This window comes from Hemiscyllium ocellatum, chromosome 14, assembly GCF_020745735.1.
Source record: "Hemiscyllium ocellatum isolate sHemOce1 chromosome 14, sHemOce1.pat.X.cur, whole genome shotgun sequence".
Lineage (NCBI taxonomy): Eukaryota > Metazoa > Chordata > Chondrichthyes > Orectolobiformes > Hemiscylliidae > Hemiscyllium > Hemiscyllium ocellatum.
Genome location: NC_083414.1, coordinates 28,129,827 through 28,146,316, shown reverse-complemented (window position 1 = coordinate 28,146,316; position 16,490 = coordinate 28,129,827). Strand labels below are relative to the sequence as shown.

General features: G+C 39.3%; 1 protein-coding gene across 2 annotated transcripts in view; it reads left to right on the top strand.

The window, feature by feature from the left end:
- Positions 1 to 16,490, top strand: part of nup210 (nucleoporin 210) — a 107,499-nt gene that overhangs the window by 10,965 nt on the left and 80,044 nt on the right. For both annotated transcript variants that reach the window (XM_060835549.1, XM_060835550.1), the window contains exons 2-5: positions 687 to 823; positions 2,172 to 2,303; positions 6,792 to 6,888; positions 11,636 to 11,786. In XM_060835549.1, the coding sequence (XP_060691532.1) occupies positions 687 to 823; positions 2,172 to 2,303; positions 6,792 to 6,888; positions 11,636 to 11,786 (517 nt within the window). The remainder of the gene's footprint in view (positions 1 to 686; positions 824 to 2,171; positions 2,304 to 6,791; positions 6,889 to 11,635; positions 11,787 to 16,490) is intronic.

Here is a 16,490-nt window from a genome sequence, read left to right as displayed (position 1 = left end):
AGTATAGGAAGGCAGTTGTCTAAAATACACTTGACAAGTTAGAATGAGGGGATGAATGTCTCCTTTTTTAAAAAGAGATACCCTACAGATTGTATACACAGAGAATGCTTGACATGAAATGCAAACAGATGTTATGATCATTCCCTGCAGTGGCAAGTGTAATGCAACACCTCATGCACTGTTTGATAAGAAAATATTCATATTGCTCTTTTTGTAATGCCATTTTTAAACAGTAATATACTTTGTGAAAAGAACATTTTTGAAGAGAAAATAGTTCCTCAAACTGGCAAGCCAAGGGAAGTGGAAACAAGTGTTATTGAGACCATTGTTCAGTATTTGCATTAATGATCTGTACCTGGGAATTCGATTTACCAATTTAGGAAATTGTATGACTGCATCAAATTTGATAGTGTCGTTAACATGGGGATGTGGAGCAACCAGAGGAAGATTTTGAATTTACAGAAAGGATATATAATTGGTGAATGAGCTTTTGATATGGATTGATATGTTTTACTGAGGACAATAAGGAAATGATATGTGGGGATACAATGTACAAATTAGTACAAATGTTGCAATTTCATAACCTGACAGTTATATAGCAAATTGGTGCTGCTGTCTACATTCTGTTTTCAGTTTAATTAAAGTATCAAAGAGAGGATATTAATGACTCTCCTTTTTTTGCCCAGGTGGTCAACAAGGCCAGAGGTTGCAAGTATTGAACCAATAAATCCAAATGATCGACAGTGTTCACAGAGCGCAGTTGTTTTGGCACATGCATCTCAACCAGCACGTCTCACCAGTATTATCTTTGCCGAAGAAATAGGTATGATATTTCTGCATAAATGCCAGAATTCTGAATGCTAAAATCTATTGTGCAATAGCGTTATACTTTTGTTTTTAATCTCTTTGTCATTGTGTAAGCTTAGTCTAAAATTCTATGCCGAATAATAAGATTTGAAAATGTTCTCTATTTCCAGCTCAATGTATGAACCGAACAAATTTTATGAAAGGGATTGTACTGAAGTTTTAATTATTTGATTAGCCATTACAATTTCTTGTCCAGCAGATGTATGTGTACACCTACATGGCGGCACGGTGGCACAGTGGTTAGCACTGCTGCCTCACAGCGCCAGAGACCCGGGTTCAATTCCTGCCTCAGGCAACTGTCTGTGTGAAGTTTGCACATTCTCCCCGTGTCTGCGTGGGTTTCCTCTGGGTGCTCCGGTTTCCTCCCACAGTCCAAAGATGTGCGGGTCAGGTGAATTGGCCATGCTAAATTGCCCGTAGTGTTAGTTATGGGGTAAATGTAGGGGTATGGGTGGGTTGCGCTTCGGCGGGTTGGTGTGGACTTTTGGGCCGAAGGGTCTGTTTCCACACTGTAAGTAATCTAATCTAATCTAATCTTAAAAAAACCTCATTTCAAGCAGTGTAGGATTTCTATGTAATTCAACCAGGTTTGGCTTGGGCCTGTCACATTTGTGTGTTTTAACTTCTCTCTGCTTGATTTTGAAAGCACAGTTGACAATTTAAAATTTGTTCAACTTTTTACTGGCGTGAACCAATGCTGCTTGAACCTTACAACACGAGGTTTTTATTTATATTCTTCACACATTTGGTGTTTTAATTGCTTGATATTGTATTTTAAGTTGTTCCTTTTAATAACTTGTAACTTGAATAGTTTTTGATTCATTGTAATTTGCAACTTGCCATCTTCCTACACATGAAGAACTTTGCTGTGATTGTTTCAGGCCCAACTGAACAGCATCCTCTTCTTTAATTTCTTTGGTGTGTGAATATCCTCATTCACTACGAGTGTTTTTTCTACCTCCAGTAGATGAGAAACGGGGGATGTACAATAGGATCTGAATGTTACAGATGAGAAATGATAGAATCATGACAAGCACTTAAGAGACAAAACATTTCCCATAATAAGCTTCTAAATGTAAAAAAAAATGACTGGGGAAGAGGCTCGCTGTTCTATGTAAAAGCTATCTAAACATTTCTGTTTTTTAAAATAGGCAGTGTTTTAAAATCGTTTCCAGTTCAAAGATCTTTCATAGATGTAATGACGAGTCTAGTGATTGTTAATATTTGTGAAGTATAGATTTTTAAAATTTTACTTGTCCTTGATTCCTCTTGTGTCTAAATTTCCAATTTTTCTCCTCCAATAGCAATTGGGCGAGTATTACGGTGTGATGCAATCGTTGATGTCATCAGCGAGATTGAAATTATGTCTACAACTCGTGAACTTTACTTGGAAGATTCTCCACTAAAATTGAGAATTCGAGCTTTGGATGCAGAAGGTACATAATTTCAGTGCTGGTTGCTTATGAAATTTTGAACAGATATAAATTCTAGAGTAGGGTTCATGTAGTGCAATAGTAATGTCCTTAATGTTATATTTTTGACAAAGTGCTGGAAAAGCTCAGAAGCCTGTTTCTCTCTCTACATAATGCTGCCTGATCTACTGAGTTTCCACAGTACTACTTCTATTTTGTTAATCTCCAATATTTGCAGTAATTTACTTTTAGTTAAACTTCCATGGTCACTTTCACAGCAGTGAATTTTCAAAAGTGAAGCCCATTGCTGCATCTTGTAAAAGCAGAAAACATGGCTACTGCAATAGTCGGGAAAAATGTCACTTTCAAACCTTATCAGTTTGTACTACGTGAAAATGTGTTACTACAACCACTGTAGAGGGCTTCAGAAGTGGGTATAAATAGTCTTTACAAAATCTAAATTCCAAATACTTCAAAAATGTTTGCTTTTGAATTTTATCTACTTGTGTTTGCATATATAAGCACTAGTTTTCACTTGCATGTGGGTGACCAAATAGTTCAGTAGCTGAATCAAGAAAAAAAATTGATTAATGTCCCTGATCTCCATACAGTGAAGTAATTTTTTTTCATCCATGTGCAATTCTTGTCTTCTGTCCAATGGCCTTTCAGTGTGTGAGACAACTTGTGGATTATTAGGGATAGACCATAAATGATGGTAATGCTGCATGGCCAACTATAAACATTCAAAAACAAAAACAGAAATTGCTGGAAAAAGTCTGCTTTCTCTCCACAGATACTGCCAGGCTTGCTGAATTAATGCTTTGGGTCCAGTGACCCTTCAGAACTGATTGTAACTGGGAAAAGGTTGGTATAGAGAAGGGGGAGGGAAAAGAGTGAATGATAGATGGGGATAGAGAGCCCAGATAGAGAGGAAAAACAGGTGTACAGACAAAAGAAATGGGTGAAAGATCAGCCCGGGAAAATCAATAGCTGCAAATGTGGACCATTAATGGCTGACAATGGGTTACTTGTGGGAACAGTCCATGTGGTGACCAGTCCTGATCTGTGGGGTTGGAGTAAGGAGATGGGTGAAGGTGTTCAGACCCTATAATTGTTGAACTCAATATGGAATTCTGAATGTTGCTGAATTCCCAAGCAGAAGATGAGGTGTTCTTCCGGTCTGTACTGAACTTCGCTAGAACGATGTAGCAAGCCCAAGTCAGACTTGTTGGTCAGGGAACACACCAAGTTGAAGTAGCAGGCAACCGGAAGGTCAGGGTGATTTTTGCACACAGAATATAGTATTCTGCAAAGCAGTCAACCAGACTGCATTTCATCTCCCCAGTTTAGAGGAGACTACTCAAACACTCAGAATAATTAGAATCTGTGCCTGTTGTCTGCAACCAACCAAATATCAGGAACAAGAAAATTAAAAGGCCACGAAAACTGCTTTGAAAGATTGCACTACCACTATATGGTGATCCACCTTTCTCCCTAACTGACAGAAAAACATTGTAGAAGTTGAGTGAAGATAACCTGAATGAACAAGCGGTTGCAGTATGACTGAAAATGGAAATGACCAGAGTATTCACATCTGGGAAATATAATAGGTATAGGAACCCATTCTCTCTCTTTTTACAAATAAATCTTCAAGTTCCCCTCCAAGTCACACTCCATTCTGACTTAGAAATATATTGCCATGCCTTCTCTGTCGCTGGTCAACATCTTGGAATTCCCTCTCTAATGGCATTATGGGTCAACCCACAGCAGATGGACTGCAGCAATTCAAGAAAGCAGCTCACCACCATCTTCTCAAGGGCAAATTAGGGACGGTCAATAAATGCTGGCCAGCCAGCGATGCCCACATCCCACAAAATGAATAACTAAAAAAAAATCTATCTTTGCACAACTCGAAGACTAATCCTTATGGCTGCATGGCTCTGTTTTTGTGGTCCAGTTACCATACATCACTATCCCCTACTTGAGCTAGTGTCCCTGTGCGCTTCTTCTTACCCTATCTCTGCATGTCTTCTGATTCGTCAAAATCCAATTAAAAGCCCATGCTGTTATTTATGTTCACTCTGAAATTTGCTGTTGTAGTTTTGTCATGGTGTTTCTCCTGAAGTTCATCTTTCTTAATTCACAGTATGATTAGTCTACTTTTGCCAGTTGCAGATTAAACTGTTGAGAAGCCTCAACATCACCCAGTTCAAAGCAACCTGCTTGATTCACATCCTATCCACACTAGTTTGAGTATTCAGTCCCTTCACATTACACATAGTAGCAACAATGCTTACTGTTACAAGATGCTCTGCAGCAACACAGCATGGCTCCTTTGCACCTTCAAAATGTGTGGCCTCTACCACCGATAAATTTGAAAGCACCAGATACATGGGAACATCACCTGTAATTTCCCCTCCAAGCCACAGAGCATTTTGACCTGGAACTGTGTTGCTGTACATTCACTGCTGCTGTGTCAAAATCTTGGCATTCCCCTTCATCAACATTGTAGGTATACCTGCCCACCAACAGAGAAGCAAAAGGAGGCCAATTGGCCCATCGTATCTCCATGGATTGTGCCATTTCAAGAAAGCAGCTTATCACTACTTCCATAAAGGAAATTGAGGATGGGTAATAAATGCCTGGCCTAGACAGTGCTCCTCACATCACCTGAATGAATAAAGTCTTGATTGCCATCAAGATTTAAAGAGAAATAAATTGATTGATTCCCAAAAAAGACATTAGACTACAATGTGTAGCATTATGAAAATCATGTTTGATTTCAAACATATCAGTTGAATGATTTTATGTAATTGCTAGGAAATTGTAGCAATATAATTCGAGACTCACTGGTGTTTTAGCAATGGTGTATGCCTGCCTTTTTTTTCTCCCCCACCTGATATTCCATGAACTCGTGTCCCAAAGCTCCAGCCCTAGCCTCTGGATTGTTGGCTTAATGACTTTTTCACTTTGCCACTGTGACTCCTATTACAAGTACGAGAAAGTACTTGTACTGTATAAGAAGCTTATCAATGGAGAAATGCCTGAATTTACAGTTGAAGTTGCTGATATGAAGTTCACTGTATTTAACTGTCATCTCGTAGATTTGAATTTGAATTGCACTTGTGTAAAGGTAAGCATTTCCCAACCCATAGCAAACTGATCTTTTATTGATTCCTATGTAGAGTGAAATTTAGACAGAAAGGATTTAACAAATTAGACAGTGGGAAATGACAAACAAAAGATTCCCTTCTTGCTCATTGCTTATGCAACCCTGTGGTCTAGCACTTCTGTTTCCTTCACATATAATTTACTTGGAGCTATTTGCTCCTGCTGCTATGGAGTTTCTTCTTCTTCTCTCTTCTCTTTTCTCTTTGATGATCACACTTGAGTCAGTTATTGTGGCTGCATTCCTGTGGCCCTGATTTGAGTTGAGAAAACTACCAAAATATTAGTCATGAGAGAGATTTGGTTTATTGCCACACCTGGGAATTGAATGTACCAAATGAGGCAAAGTCCTACTTCAAGGCAATCAACTCGAGGAGGGCCACTTTGTGAAATTGCATTTTTGGGGCACAAGTTTCCAGTGTAGCTGGATTCCAACTTATGAAGGAATAGCAAGAATTTAAGAGCAACAATGGTGATATTGTCTGTTAAGACAATTGCTTCAATAAACTGGGAGGGAAGAGGATAATGTGAAGAGTACTTCTGAGAAGTGGTGAAAAGCAGGGTGAGATGATCATGCTAAATAGTAGAGCAAACTCAAGGGGCCAAATGGCCTATTCTCTTTTCATATTCAATATCTGTTTGAATAACTTGCTATGCATGTTGATCACCCATTCAGTCAATTTTTCTAGTACTGTGTGGTGCAATATCAATCTATAATTGTTTGAAAATTTAAAATCAGTTTGCATGAAAGCATTTAGCCAGTAAGTCATGCTAATTATGTATTTTTGGATTGTAGAGTCATTGCAATTGTTCTAATTGCATTTTTTAAATATGCGTTCTACCAATATTTCATTCGTGCGCAAAAGATTGAAACTTTTGCCAATACTTTAGGGATTGCTTTCTTTACAAATCTTTCTAATGAAGGTGTGCATGTTTTAAAAATGTACTATTTCAGATGTGGAGAAGTCCTGGCCAATGTGAGAATGTGGCCACAGTGGGAAAATCAGCTCCGTTCACTGAATATTTCAGCTTTGAAAAAAAGAGATACCCTGTATTGACCGACATAATATGCCCTATACTGCTAACTAGCAAAGTTACACTGTATTTTGCAAACTGTCTCACATTCTTGGCAAACACTGCACCTCAAGTCATTAAAACTATTTCTCTCACAAGATGTTTTGTTCAATTTAGGAAACCTAAAGTTCTTTGATACTTGCTTTCATTTGGGCTTTCTGTCTCGATCTTCTGAAATGATTACTAGTCACAATTACCTAGTGACTGTTGCAAATTAATTTGTGCTGCTAACATTTTGATGCTCATGCTGTCTTTCTATCTCTTTCACAGGCAATACATTCAGCACATTGGCTGGATTAGTGTTTGAATGGAATATAGTGAAAGATACAGAAGCTGCTGGATATGCAGACTCCCACAATGCATTGCGGTAGGTGTATAGCTTTAAAAATAGAGAAAAAGTGCAGAAAGAGACCATTCAGCCCATCAAGCATGTTCCGTCATTCAACATTACCAATGCTGATCCCTTATCTCAACACCATATTCATACTTTCTTCCCATATTCCTTGAAACTTTCAGCCTTCAGAAATGTATCTATTTCTTCTCAAAGTATATTAATTGACTTCACCTCCACAAACTTCTATGGTAAAGAATTCAACAGGTTCAACACCTTTTGAGTGAAGAAATTTCTTCTCATCAGACTAAAATCGCCTACCATCTATTCTGAAACTGTGACCCATTGTTTTGGCCTCCCCAGCCTGAGAAAACATCATCCTTGCATCCAGTCTGTCTAATTCTGTTACAATGTTATATGTTTCAATGAGACTCTTTCCTCCCCCACCCCCCCCACCTCTCATTCTTGAGTAAATTAAACCCCAGTCAATCCAATTCCTCATGTATGACAAACTTGTCGTTCTGGGGCGATCTTTCATGTTAACTTCCTTTCAGGCAATGAAACACCATCTCCAATGCATACGTTTATATCTTAACTATTAACCACTGCATGTGCGCTGCCTGTCTATTAATGAAGTTGGCGAAAGTGAAGACAGCAGATACTGGAGATTAGAGTCGAGAGTGTGGTGCTGGAAAAGCACAGCAGGTCAGGCAGCATCCGAGGAGAAGGAAAATCGACTTTTCTGGCAAAAGCCCTTCATCCTGATTTATAACAAATTGAAATAAAGTATTTACTTCCAATAACCAGTTTTCAAATATAACTCTTATCCTAAGGAGTCCTGACCTTTCTCAGAGGGTCATGAGTCTTAGGAACTCTTCCTGAAAACACAGTAGAAGCAGAACATTTTGTAAGCTTGGGGTGAAATGTTATCAGGGATGTGCTGGATTGTGGATTTTACGTTACATTTAGATTAGCTATGATCTTGCTAAATAGTAGAGCAAGCTCAAGGGGCCAAATGACCTATTCTCTTTTCATATTCAATATCTGTTTGCAATACTTGAAATCTTCCTATGCGTGTTGATCACCCACTGTCACATCAATTAACCCCTTCTCATGGCAGAAAACAAGATGTAGGATAGTCTGTTCCTGAGTTGGTTCCTCGCTTTAAATTTTGAAAAAAATCTTGTACTTCCAGGAATTTAACCGCTGCAGTATTTTTGCTAATGTAGTTTGCTCAGTCTCATGTCGTTTAAAAGCACTCTTGATTACTGTAGCCTCCTTGTTGTATGCATCTCGAATTGCCTATTTAATGCCATTCCCTACCTCGACACAGCTGTTCAGAGGTCTGTAGACCGCTTGCACTAATATTTCTGGTCCCTCTTTGCTTCGTACACTTACCAAGATTGATTCAGTTCTATATTTTCAGTGCCAATATTTTTTCTCACTATTGCACTGATCTAAACTTTCACTAACACCAATACCCAACCTCCTTTCGCATTTTGCTGTTCTTCCTAAAGATTGGATACCCTTAGAAGTCCAGTTAACATCTTTGATCATCCATTTACAGTTATTTGCTGTGCTAAATCATCTGTTAAATTACAAATGTTCCATCCAATTAGATACAATAGCTTTTAACCTACCTTTTTGACATTTTTGCATTTCTCTTTTTGTACTCCAGCCCCTATTTCCTCTGCCTTTTGACTTTTGCTTTCTACTTTTCTAATTTTTGTTTCCTTCCTTCCTTGTCTATCCACTCAAGTTCCCATTCCCACTATTCTAGTTTAAACCCTCCCCTACAGTATTAGCAAATGCCCTTGAGTTTCTTGATTCTAGTCCTGCTGAGGTGCAAACTCTCCAGATTGCAAACTGCTGTCTTCCTCAGAAATGGCCCCAAGAAGCTGAGCCACTGTCATTGCTTTCTCTTGAGAAACCATCTCCCCAGCAGTATTCAAAATAGAAAATCTGTTAGAGGTGGCCTTAGGCATTCCTGCACTATTTGTCTGGTGCTTTTATACTGCTTGGGAGTCATTCATTCCCTTTCAGCCTGTGTCCTCTTTAGCTGCAATGTGACCATCTCACTATGTACAATGCACAAAGGTCTCAATACGTACTCCACAATGACACTGCTGCTGCTTCAGGGCTGAAGCTTGGATGTCCAGAATTTGCAATCAGAAACTTCTTGCATACATTGTCACAGAATGGCGCTAAATTCCATTTTCACACAGGCGGTATATACCATCTATCTCTTTCCATTTACTTCATCTAGTTCAAAGTCTATTTAATAAGTTCCAGGGACCCTAACTCATTCCTTATGTTTTAGGTGGACTATAAACTTTTTTTTAAAAAGCTATTTTTACCGTAAAACTGGGCAGTAGAAATTCTCATCTGTCTTGTTACAAATGTTGTTACTCAGCCCACACTTGGTACTTCATCCCAATGAACTTGAGTTGACCATGCAGTGTATCTCTTGAATATTTTTGAACTCTCCCCTCTTGTGCAAGTATTCAACTCCTGGTGTGTTTAAGGCTGTTTTCCAGTGACACCTTATGTCTAATTTTCTTTGTTTTTAAAATAGTCTGAAACCTGAAAATCTGTGTGCTGATCCTAATCTCATCCTGGGATTCTGCCTTGATCTCATTCTTCAGAGATTCCTTTAACAGACAGCTCCCCTCTCTCTGGTAGAGCAAGAATAATTCCAATTACCTCCAAGGAGACAAGTTCTGATTCTGTTTGTCTCAGGATCCTCTCCATACCCACGCCTTGTCATGTTAAAATCCTTGTGTTGCTGTTTCATCAGTGACATCATTGTAGCAGAGCAAATGTAATATTGTGAAGAAAATTTTTAAAGTAGCTGAACCACTTATGGCTATTTAATCTTTTGAATGTTATATTAAAGGTGATGGCACATAAATGTGAATATTTTTTAACAGATCTGAAGAGGTTATGCAGAGTTTAAATCAGTGGTCAAGAAAAATTATGCAATCCTTGTACTTGAACTAATCAATGTGGCGCAAGTTTCACCATGTCTTTCACCATGTTGTTTGCCACATGCAATTATTTTTCCCCGTCAACTACATCAGTCATAAAGCAATTGACACTAAGTGAAAAATCTTTTGTATAAGATTTTCCTACAAAGGTTGTTTCAATTTGTTGATCTAAACTATTGTTTTGATCTAGCAGAATTTATGTACCTGTGGAGCCTTGACACACCCATTCTAAATTGTGATGTAGTATTATGCTGTTCCCCATTGGATTGTCACAGCTGGAGCTTACCATTGGATTTAACAAGTCTTGCCTCGTGCAAATTCATTCATTGAGCTTAAGGAAGGGTGAAATGACTAAGATTGCAACTCCTTGCTGAAATTATCCAAGCTGAAATGGGGGCAATGGATTTTCTTTATAAGAAACCAGTGTGAAGGAACTGCCAGAACTTATTCCCTTAGCTGTTTATCTTCATAATGTTTACTTTATAATATGTTAAAGTGTTCATATTCATACTACCCGTGAATGGTTTCCACATAAGCTCAGATAAAACTGCATGCAGAATAATTTCATCCTTCATGCAACCAGTGTTATTACTATGACCTCTATCAGCATATCCCAATGCCTCATCTGGTTTAAAGGACAGTTGTTGAACCAGGAACTGTTGTAGCCAGTTCTGCACTTCAGTCTGATCTAGCCCTTATCATTAATTGCCAACCTCTGCTTCCATGCCAAATAAATGTTTAGCACACCATAGTTCATCGTTGCTGTTAGAGTTCTGTTTTTCCGTTCATGCACGAAGTGTGATTTCCCCCTTAAAATTGGAGTCCAGTCATAGAGCTGTTTTAACATGATTCCAGTTTCAAATGGAATGAATGAATTTCAAACTGACTTTTCTTTCTTCTTCCTCTACATGTTTCTTTTCATTTTAAGTGATTCTATTGCTCCATACTTCTGAATATTGGCAAATGAGGTAGAGTAAACAGAAAATGCTTAGAATTGATAAACTATCAATTTATGGTCAGCTTTTGAGCAACCAGACTATTGGCGATAATTTTTAAGTTGATTTTTTTTTCCCCCTGCTATTTGGCGAATCCATCCTGAAACCTATCCTGCTACACATTTAAGAATACCCATAGTAGAATAGTACTTGATTTTGGTTCTTCTATAAGTGCATGATAGTTGCCATTGTTAAGAGATTGCTAAATGGAGCAAAATAGATTTATACAAATTAATATTTACCCATGTTTTTAAGAAGTGTTAATTAATTCTGTTGGAATTACTTAGTGGGTTGTGTGCACTCTTTATTTTCCACTTAATGTCTTGGTGATTAATGGTCACTAATTTCTTTTGTATGACATTAATTGTCAAGGTTTTAATATTTGTGTCTTCGCTAATTACTTTATGCATTAGTGCTATACAGAGATTGTGATGTTTATGGAATCTTTAAACAGGAATCACATATGAAAATGCTCTTGAAAATGTTTTTTTTCCCAACATGGGTTGGCTTAACTCTCCTTAGAAGCATTTCCCCTTCCCTTTTGTTACATTTTTAAATGCATTATAGAAAACTTGACCATCAAATCATTAATTGAGAAGCAGGTTTCGGAATCTAGAACTAAGCCTTCAGTTATTGTCCAGTATCAGAAATAGAAACAGTGTGGTGATAGGAGGCAATCGTTATGATCTACATATTTTGTATTTGTGATTCAGTAATTATGAAAACTTTGAGTTGGCCTGCCTTGAGTCCTTCATTGAAGAGAAATAGTGTTTTTGTAAGTAATAGAAACTTTTGTTGTAGGATACTTAAATTTTCTGAATCTACCTACACACCACCTACTTACATATCAGAGATGGAGAAACATGGCAAACAAGGAGATACAATTTTGGTGTCAGGAATGAAGACTGGAAATTCAAAGTTGAAAGGAAAAATACAAGAAGCAATTTACAAGGTAATTTATTATTTATCATTTTATAAATTGCTTCCATTCTTGGAAGTTTTGGGTCTGGTGTGAGAACTGGGCAACCAGTGTATTCAGAACTTCCTTTAATACTAAACCATTTTGTCCCGATAATTATCATCACTTTTTTTTAATCCAGTTTGTTAACCTTCATGTCTGTAAAGGCCCGAATTCACATTTTTCAGAGTTAAGTTTGTAACATATGGCTAATAGCATCATACTGATGCATATTTTTCTTGCATAGTATACCGGATATAACAATTTAATTGCTCATCTTTTGGGAAGGAGTCGGCTTTAAAAACATTGAATTCAATGCATCTGATTTTTGGAGGTTTTTGGTCCCAAAATCTTTGATCCCAGCTCCTTGGTCTTTCACTAAAACGTAAGTGTGCAGCACTGCATGTTTCACTTTACAGTAATCACTTTTAATCTCAGTAATGGTGAAAGTACTATTGTGGCAATAAAAGAAATTGCTGAAAAACCACAGCAGGTCTGGCAGTATCTGTGGAGAGAAAGCAGAGTTAACATTTCAGGTCCAGTGACACATAAAAACCATATACGTAATACAGCACAGAAAAGGGCTATTTGGCCCATTTTGTCCATGCTGATCGAAGGATTCACCTTTTTAATTCCATTTTCCTGCACAGTCCAGAGCACAGCAGCATACAACACCTAAGGTGCATCTCCAGGTATTTTATGCAAGAGTTTAGGGTCAGACATTTTGTTCCTCATGTCCCCTGTAATCCTTCTGCCACTTAGCTTGAATCTATGACCCTATTTCTTTTTTTAACAACTCTCTACAAAAAGAATATCTAATCACAATTTTGTATGCATCAATCATGTCACCCCTCAGCATTCTCTGTTCCAAAGAAAACGTCTCTTCAATCTCTCCTTTGTCCTCCAATTCTCCAGCCCAATTCTAATTAATCTCTGCACACTATCCAGAGCAATTTCACCCTTCCTGTAATGTAGTGACCAGAGTTGCACACAGTACTCCAGTTCTGGCCTCACCAGTATCTTGTACGGTTTCCATCATTGTATCCCTATTTTTGTATTCTGTATCTCTGCCAATGAAGGAGAGCATTCCATGTGGCAACTTTACGACTTTATCTACCAGTACTGTTATCTTTAGGGATCTTTGTACTTGCAAATCAAGATTTCCCACTTTATCTACCCCTTTCAGTATATTCCTATTTATTGTGTATTCCAGTAATTTCAGTTACATCACACTATAAACTTTTGCTATAAACTCTGTGTCCTGTGATCTTCTACTCCACAACCACCTGATAAAGGAGCAGCGCTATGAAAGCCTGTGCTTCCAAATAAAACTGTTGGAGTATAACCTCATGTGTGATTTTTAACATTTTTAGGTATATCTGGTAATGCTCCTGGCATGCCCCCCCCTGCACGCAGTATTAAACTAGGGTTGATATCCTGGCTTAATGGTAATGATTGAGTAGAGGATATGCGGGCCATGAGATTGCAGATTGTGTGCTGCAGTTCAATTCTATGCTGCTGTTAGCCCACAGTGCCTCATGGCTACCCACTCTTGAGTTGCGACACGGTGGCACAGTGGTTAGCACTGCTGCCTCACAGCGCCTGTAGACCCGGGTTCAATTCCCGACTCAGGCGACTGACTGTGTGGAGTTTGCACATTCTCCCCGTGTCTGCGTGGGTTTCCTCCGGGTGCTCCGGTTTCCTCCCACAGTCCAAAGATGTGCGGGTCAGGTGAATTGGCCAAGCTAAATTGCCCGTAGTGTTAGGTAAGGTGTAAATGTAGGGGTATGGGTGGGTTGCGCTTCAGCGGGTCGGTGTGGACTTGTTGGGCCGAAGGGCCTGTTTCCACACTGTAAATCTAATCTAATCTAATCTGTTTGAAGTCGGTCCCTATTAGCACAATGATAGTGGCGCACAATATAATGGAGGGTATTCTCAATGTGAAGGAGGGACTTTGCCTCCTCAAAGATTGTGCAGTGGTCGCTCTTACCGAAACTGTCAGGGACTGATGCATTTTTAGTTGACAGATTGGAAAGGCTGAGGTTAAGTATGTTCTTCCTACTTGTTGGTTCCCTCACCAGCTGCCGCAGATCCATTCAAACAGTTATATTCTTTAGGACCTGACCTACTCCATCACTAGTTGTGCTGCTGAGCCACTTTTGGGGGTTTACTTTGAAATAACCCACCCAGACTACATTTTGCTCCCTTACCACCCTCATGCTTCCTCCAAGTTGTCCTCAACATGAAGGAGAACTTATTCAGCAGCCAAGGGAGGACAGTGTGCGATCATTAGCAGGAAACTTCCTTGCCCATGTTTAACCTGAAGCCGTGTGTCTTGATGGGTCCAGAGTCAATGTTGAGGACTCCTTGAGCAACTCCCTCCCAACAGTGGACCACTGTGTCACCACCTGTAGTCCCACCAGCACGACTGACAGGACATATCCAAGGTTGGTGTCTGGGACGTTGTCAGGTATGATTCCATGAGTATGTCTATGTCAGGCTGTTGTTTGACTAGTCTGTGAGACAGCTCTCCCAATTTCGGCTCAAGCCTCAAGTCAGTAAGGAAGACTTTGCAGGTCTAACAGAGCTGTCGTTGTCCTTCTATTGTCAGGTGGTTGGTCCAATTTCATATCTTTGTTTCATTCATTGTGAAATCTCAACAACTAAATGGCTTGCTCAGCTATTTCAGAGGGCAGTTGAGAGTCAACCACATTGCTTGAGGTTTGGAATCTCATGTAGGCCAGACCAGGTGAGGATGGCAGATCTTTTTTATTTTATTGAACTTAATTCCAATATGGCATATATTGGAATTTCAATTCTGGGTTCCAGAACATTAGATTAGATTACTTACAGTGTGGAAACAGGCCCTTCGGCCCAACAAGTCCACACCGACCCACCGAAGCGCAACCCACCCATTCCCCTACATTTACCCCTTTACCTAACACTACGGGCAATTTAGCATGGCCAATTCACCTAATCTGCAAATCTTTGGACTGTGGGAGGAAACCGGAGTAAACCACATAGACATAGGGAGAATGTCCAAACTCCACACTGTCAGTCGCCTGAGTCGGGAATTAGCTGAGTTTCTGGATTAATAGTCTAGCAATTATGCTTCTCAGCCATTGCCTCCCCACCTTACTGCTGTTGTTTCCTTAATAATTAATTCTAACAATAGATGTTAGGCTGATCAGCCTACAGTTACCCACTTCTTAACCTCCCCCCTATCTTGAGTAGGGTGTCACATTAGCAATTTTCCAGTCTCCTGATACTTGCCACTATCGCTGTAGCAACCTCCTTTTAGGACCCATCAGCGCCAGGAGATTTATCTGTCTTTAGCCCTATTAGTCTTGTTCAATATTACTGGAATTCCTATGGCATAGAAGCATACAATTTGCCCCATCAAATACAAACCAACCCTGTGAAAAATATCTCACCCAGACTCACCCCCTTACTCTATCCCTGTAATCCTGAATTTCCCCTGGCTAATCCACCTGCACATCCCTGGGCACTATGGGCAATTTAGCATGGCCTATTCACTCACCCTGCACATCTTTGGACTGTGGGATGAAACTGGAGCACCTGGCAGAAACCCACCAATGTGCAGTCTCCACACAGACAGACCCCTGAGGCTGGAATTGAACCTGGGTCCATGGTGCTGAGGAAGCAGTGCTAACCATTGATCAGCACTTCAGTGATGCTGATGGTACTTTATTCCTCCCCTTTAGTATTCTTTAGTATTAATAGAATGATTAAAGTATCTTCCATCATAAAATTAGATGCAAGATATCTGTTTAACTCCTTTGCCATTTCCTTGTTTCCCAATACTGGCTCCCCAGATCCATTTTCTAGGAATTTACGTTCACTTTGATCTCTCTCTAAAGAAAAGCTCTTATTGTCTGTGTTTATATTCCTCACGAGGTTGCACTCTTGTGGCCCTAAATTCCCCACCAGGTGACACACCATACGGTTTTGGTTCCCCCATAGATGAGCTAGCCTTGTCCTTCTAGATAGTTGAAATCACAAGTTTGGAATATGCTGTCAAAAGAGCTTTGATAAGTTGTTGTATGTATGTTATGTAAATGGTACAAGCTCATCCAGCCAATTGAAGAGCATTCTATCAAACTCCTGACTTGTCTTGTAGATACTGTATATGCTTTAGGGAGTCAGCAGATGAGTTGCATTCTATAAATCTCCCATCCCCTGACCATATCTTGTCGCAACAGTGTCCCCATAGCAGTTCACTTTATAAAATGGTAAACCCAGGATGTCGATAGTGGGGAATTCAGCCATGGTAATGCCATTGAACGTCAAATCAAAGTAGGTGGATTCTTTCAGGGGAGATGATCATTGCCTCGCACTTGTGTGGTGTGATTGTTACTTGCCACTTGTCTGCTCAAGTCTCGATGTTGCCAATTTTGCTGCATTTGGACATTGGCTTTTTCTGTATTTGAGATGTTACAAATTATGCTGAATGTTGTATGATCATTGACAGACATCCTTGCTTTTGATCTTTATGATGGATGAAGGCCATTGATCAATCAGATCTAAATAGTTGTACCTTGGACACTACCCTGAACAATTCCTGCAACAGTGTCCATGACTATATATTGTCAGAAGGCTCATAAATGAACAGAAATTGCTATCACTGGAGAAATTATGTTGCAGATTGACATTTTTCTGATGCAGTGCTCAATCTAC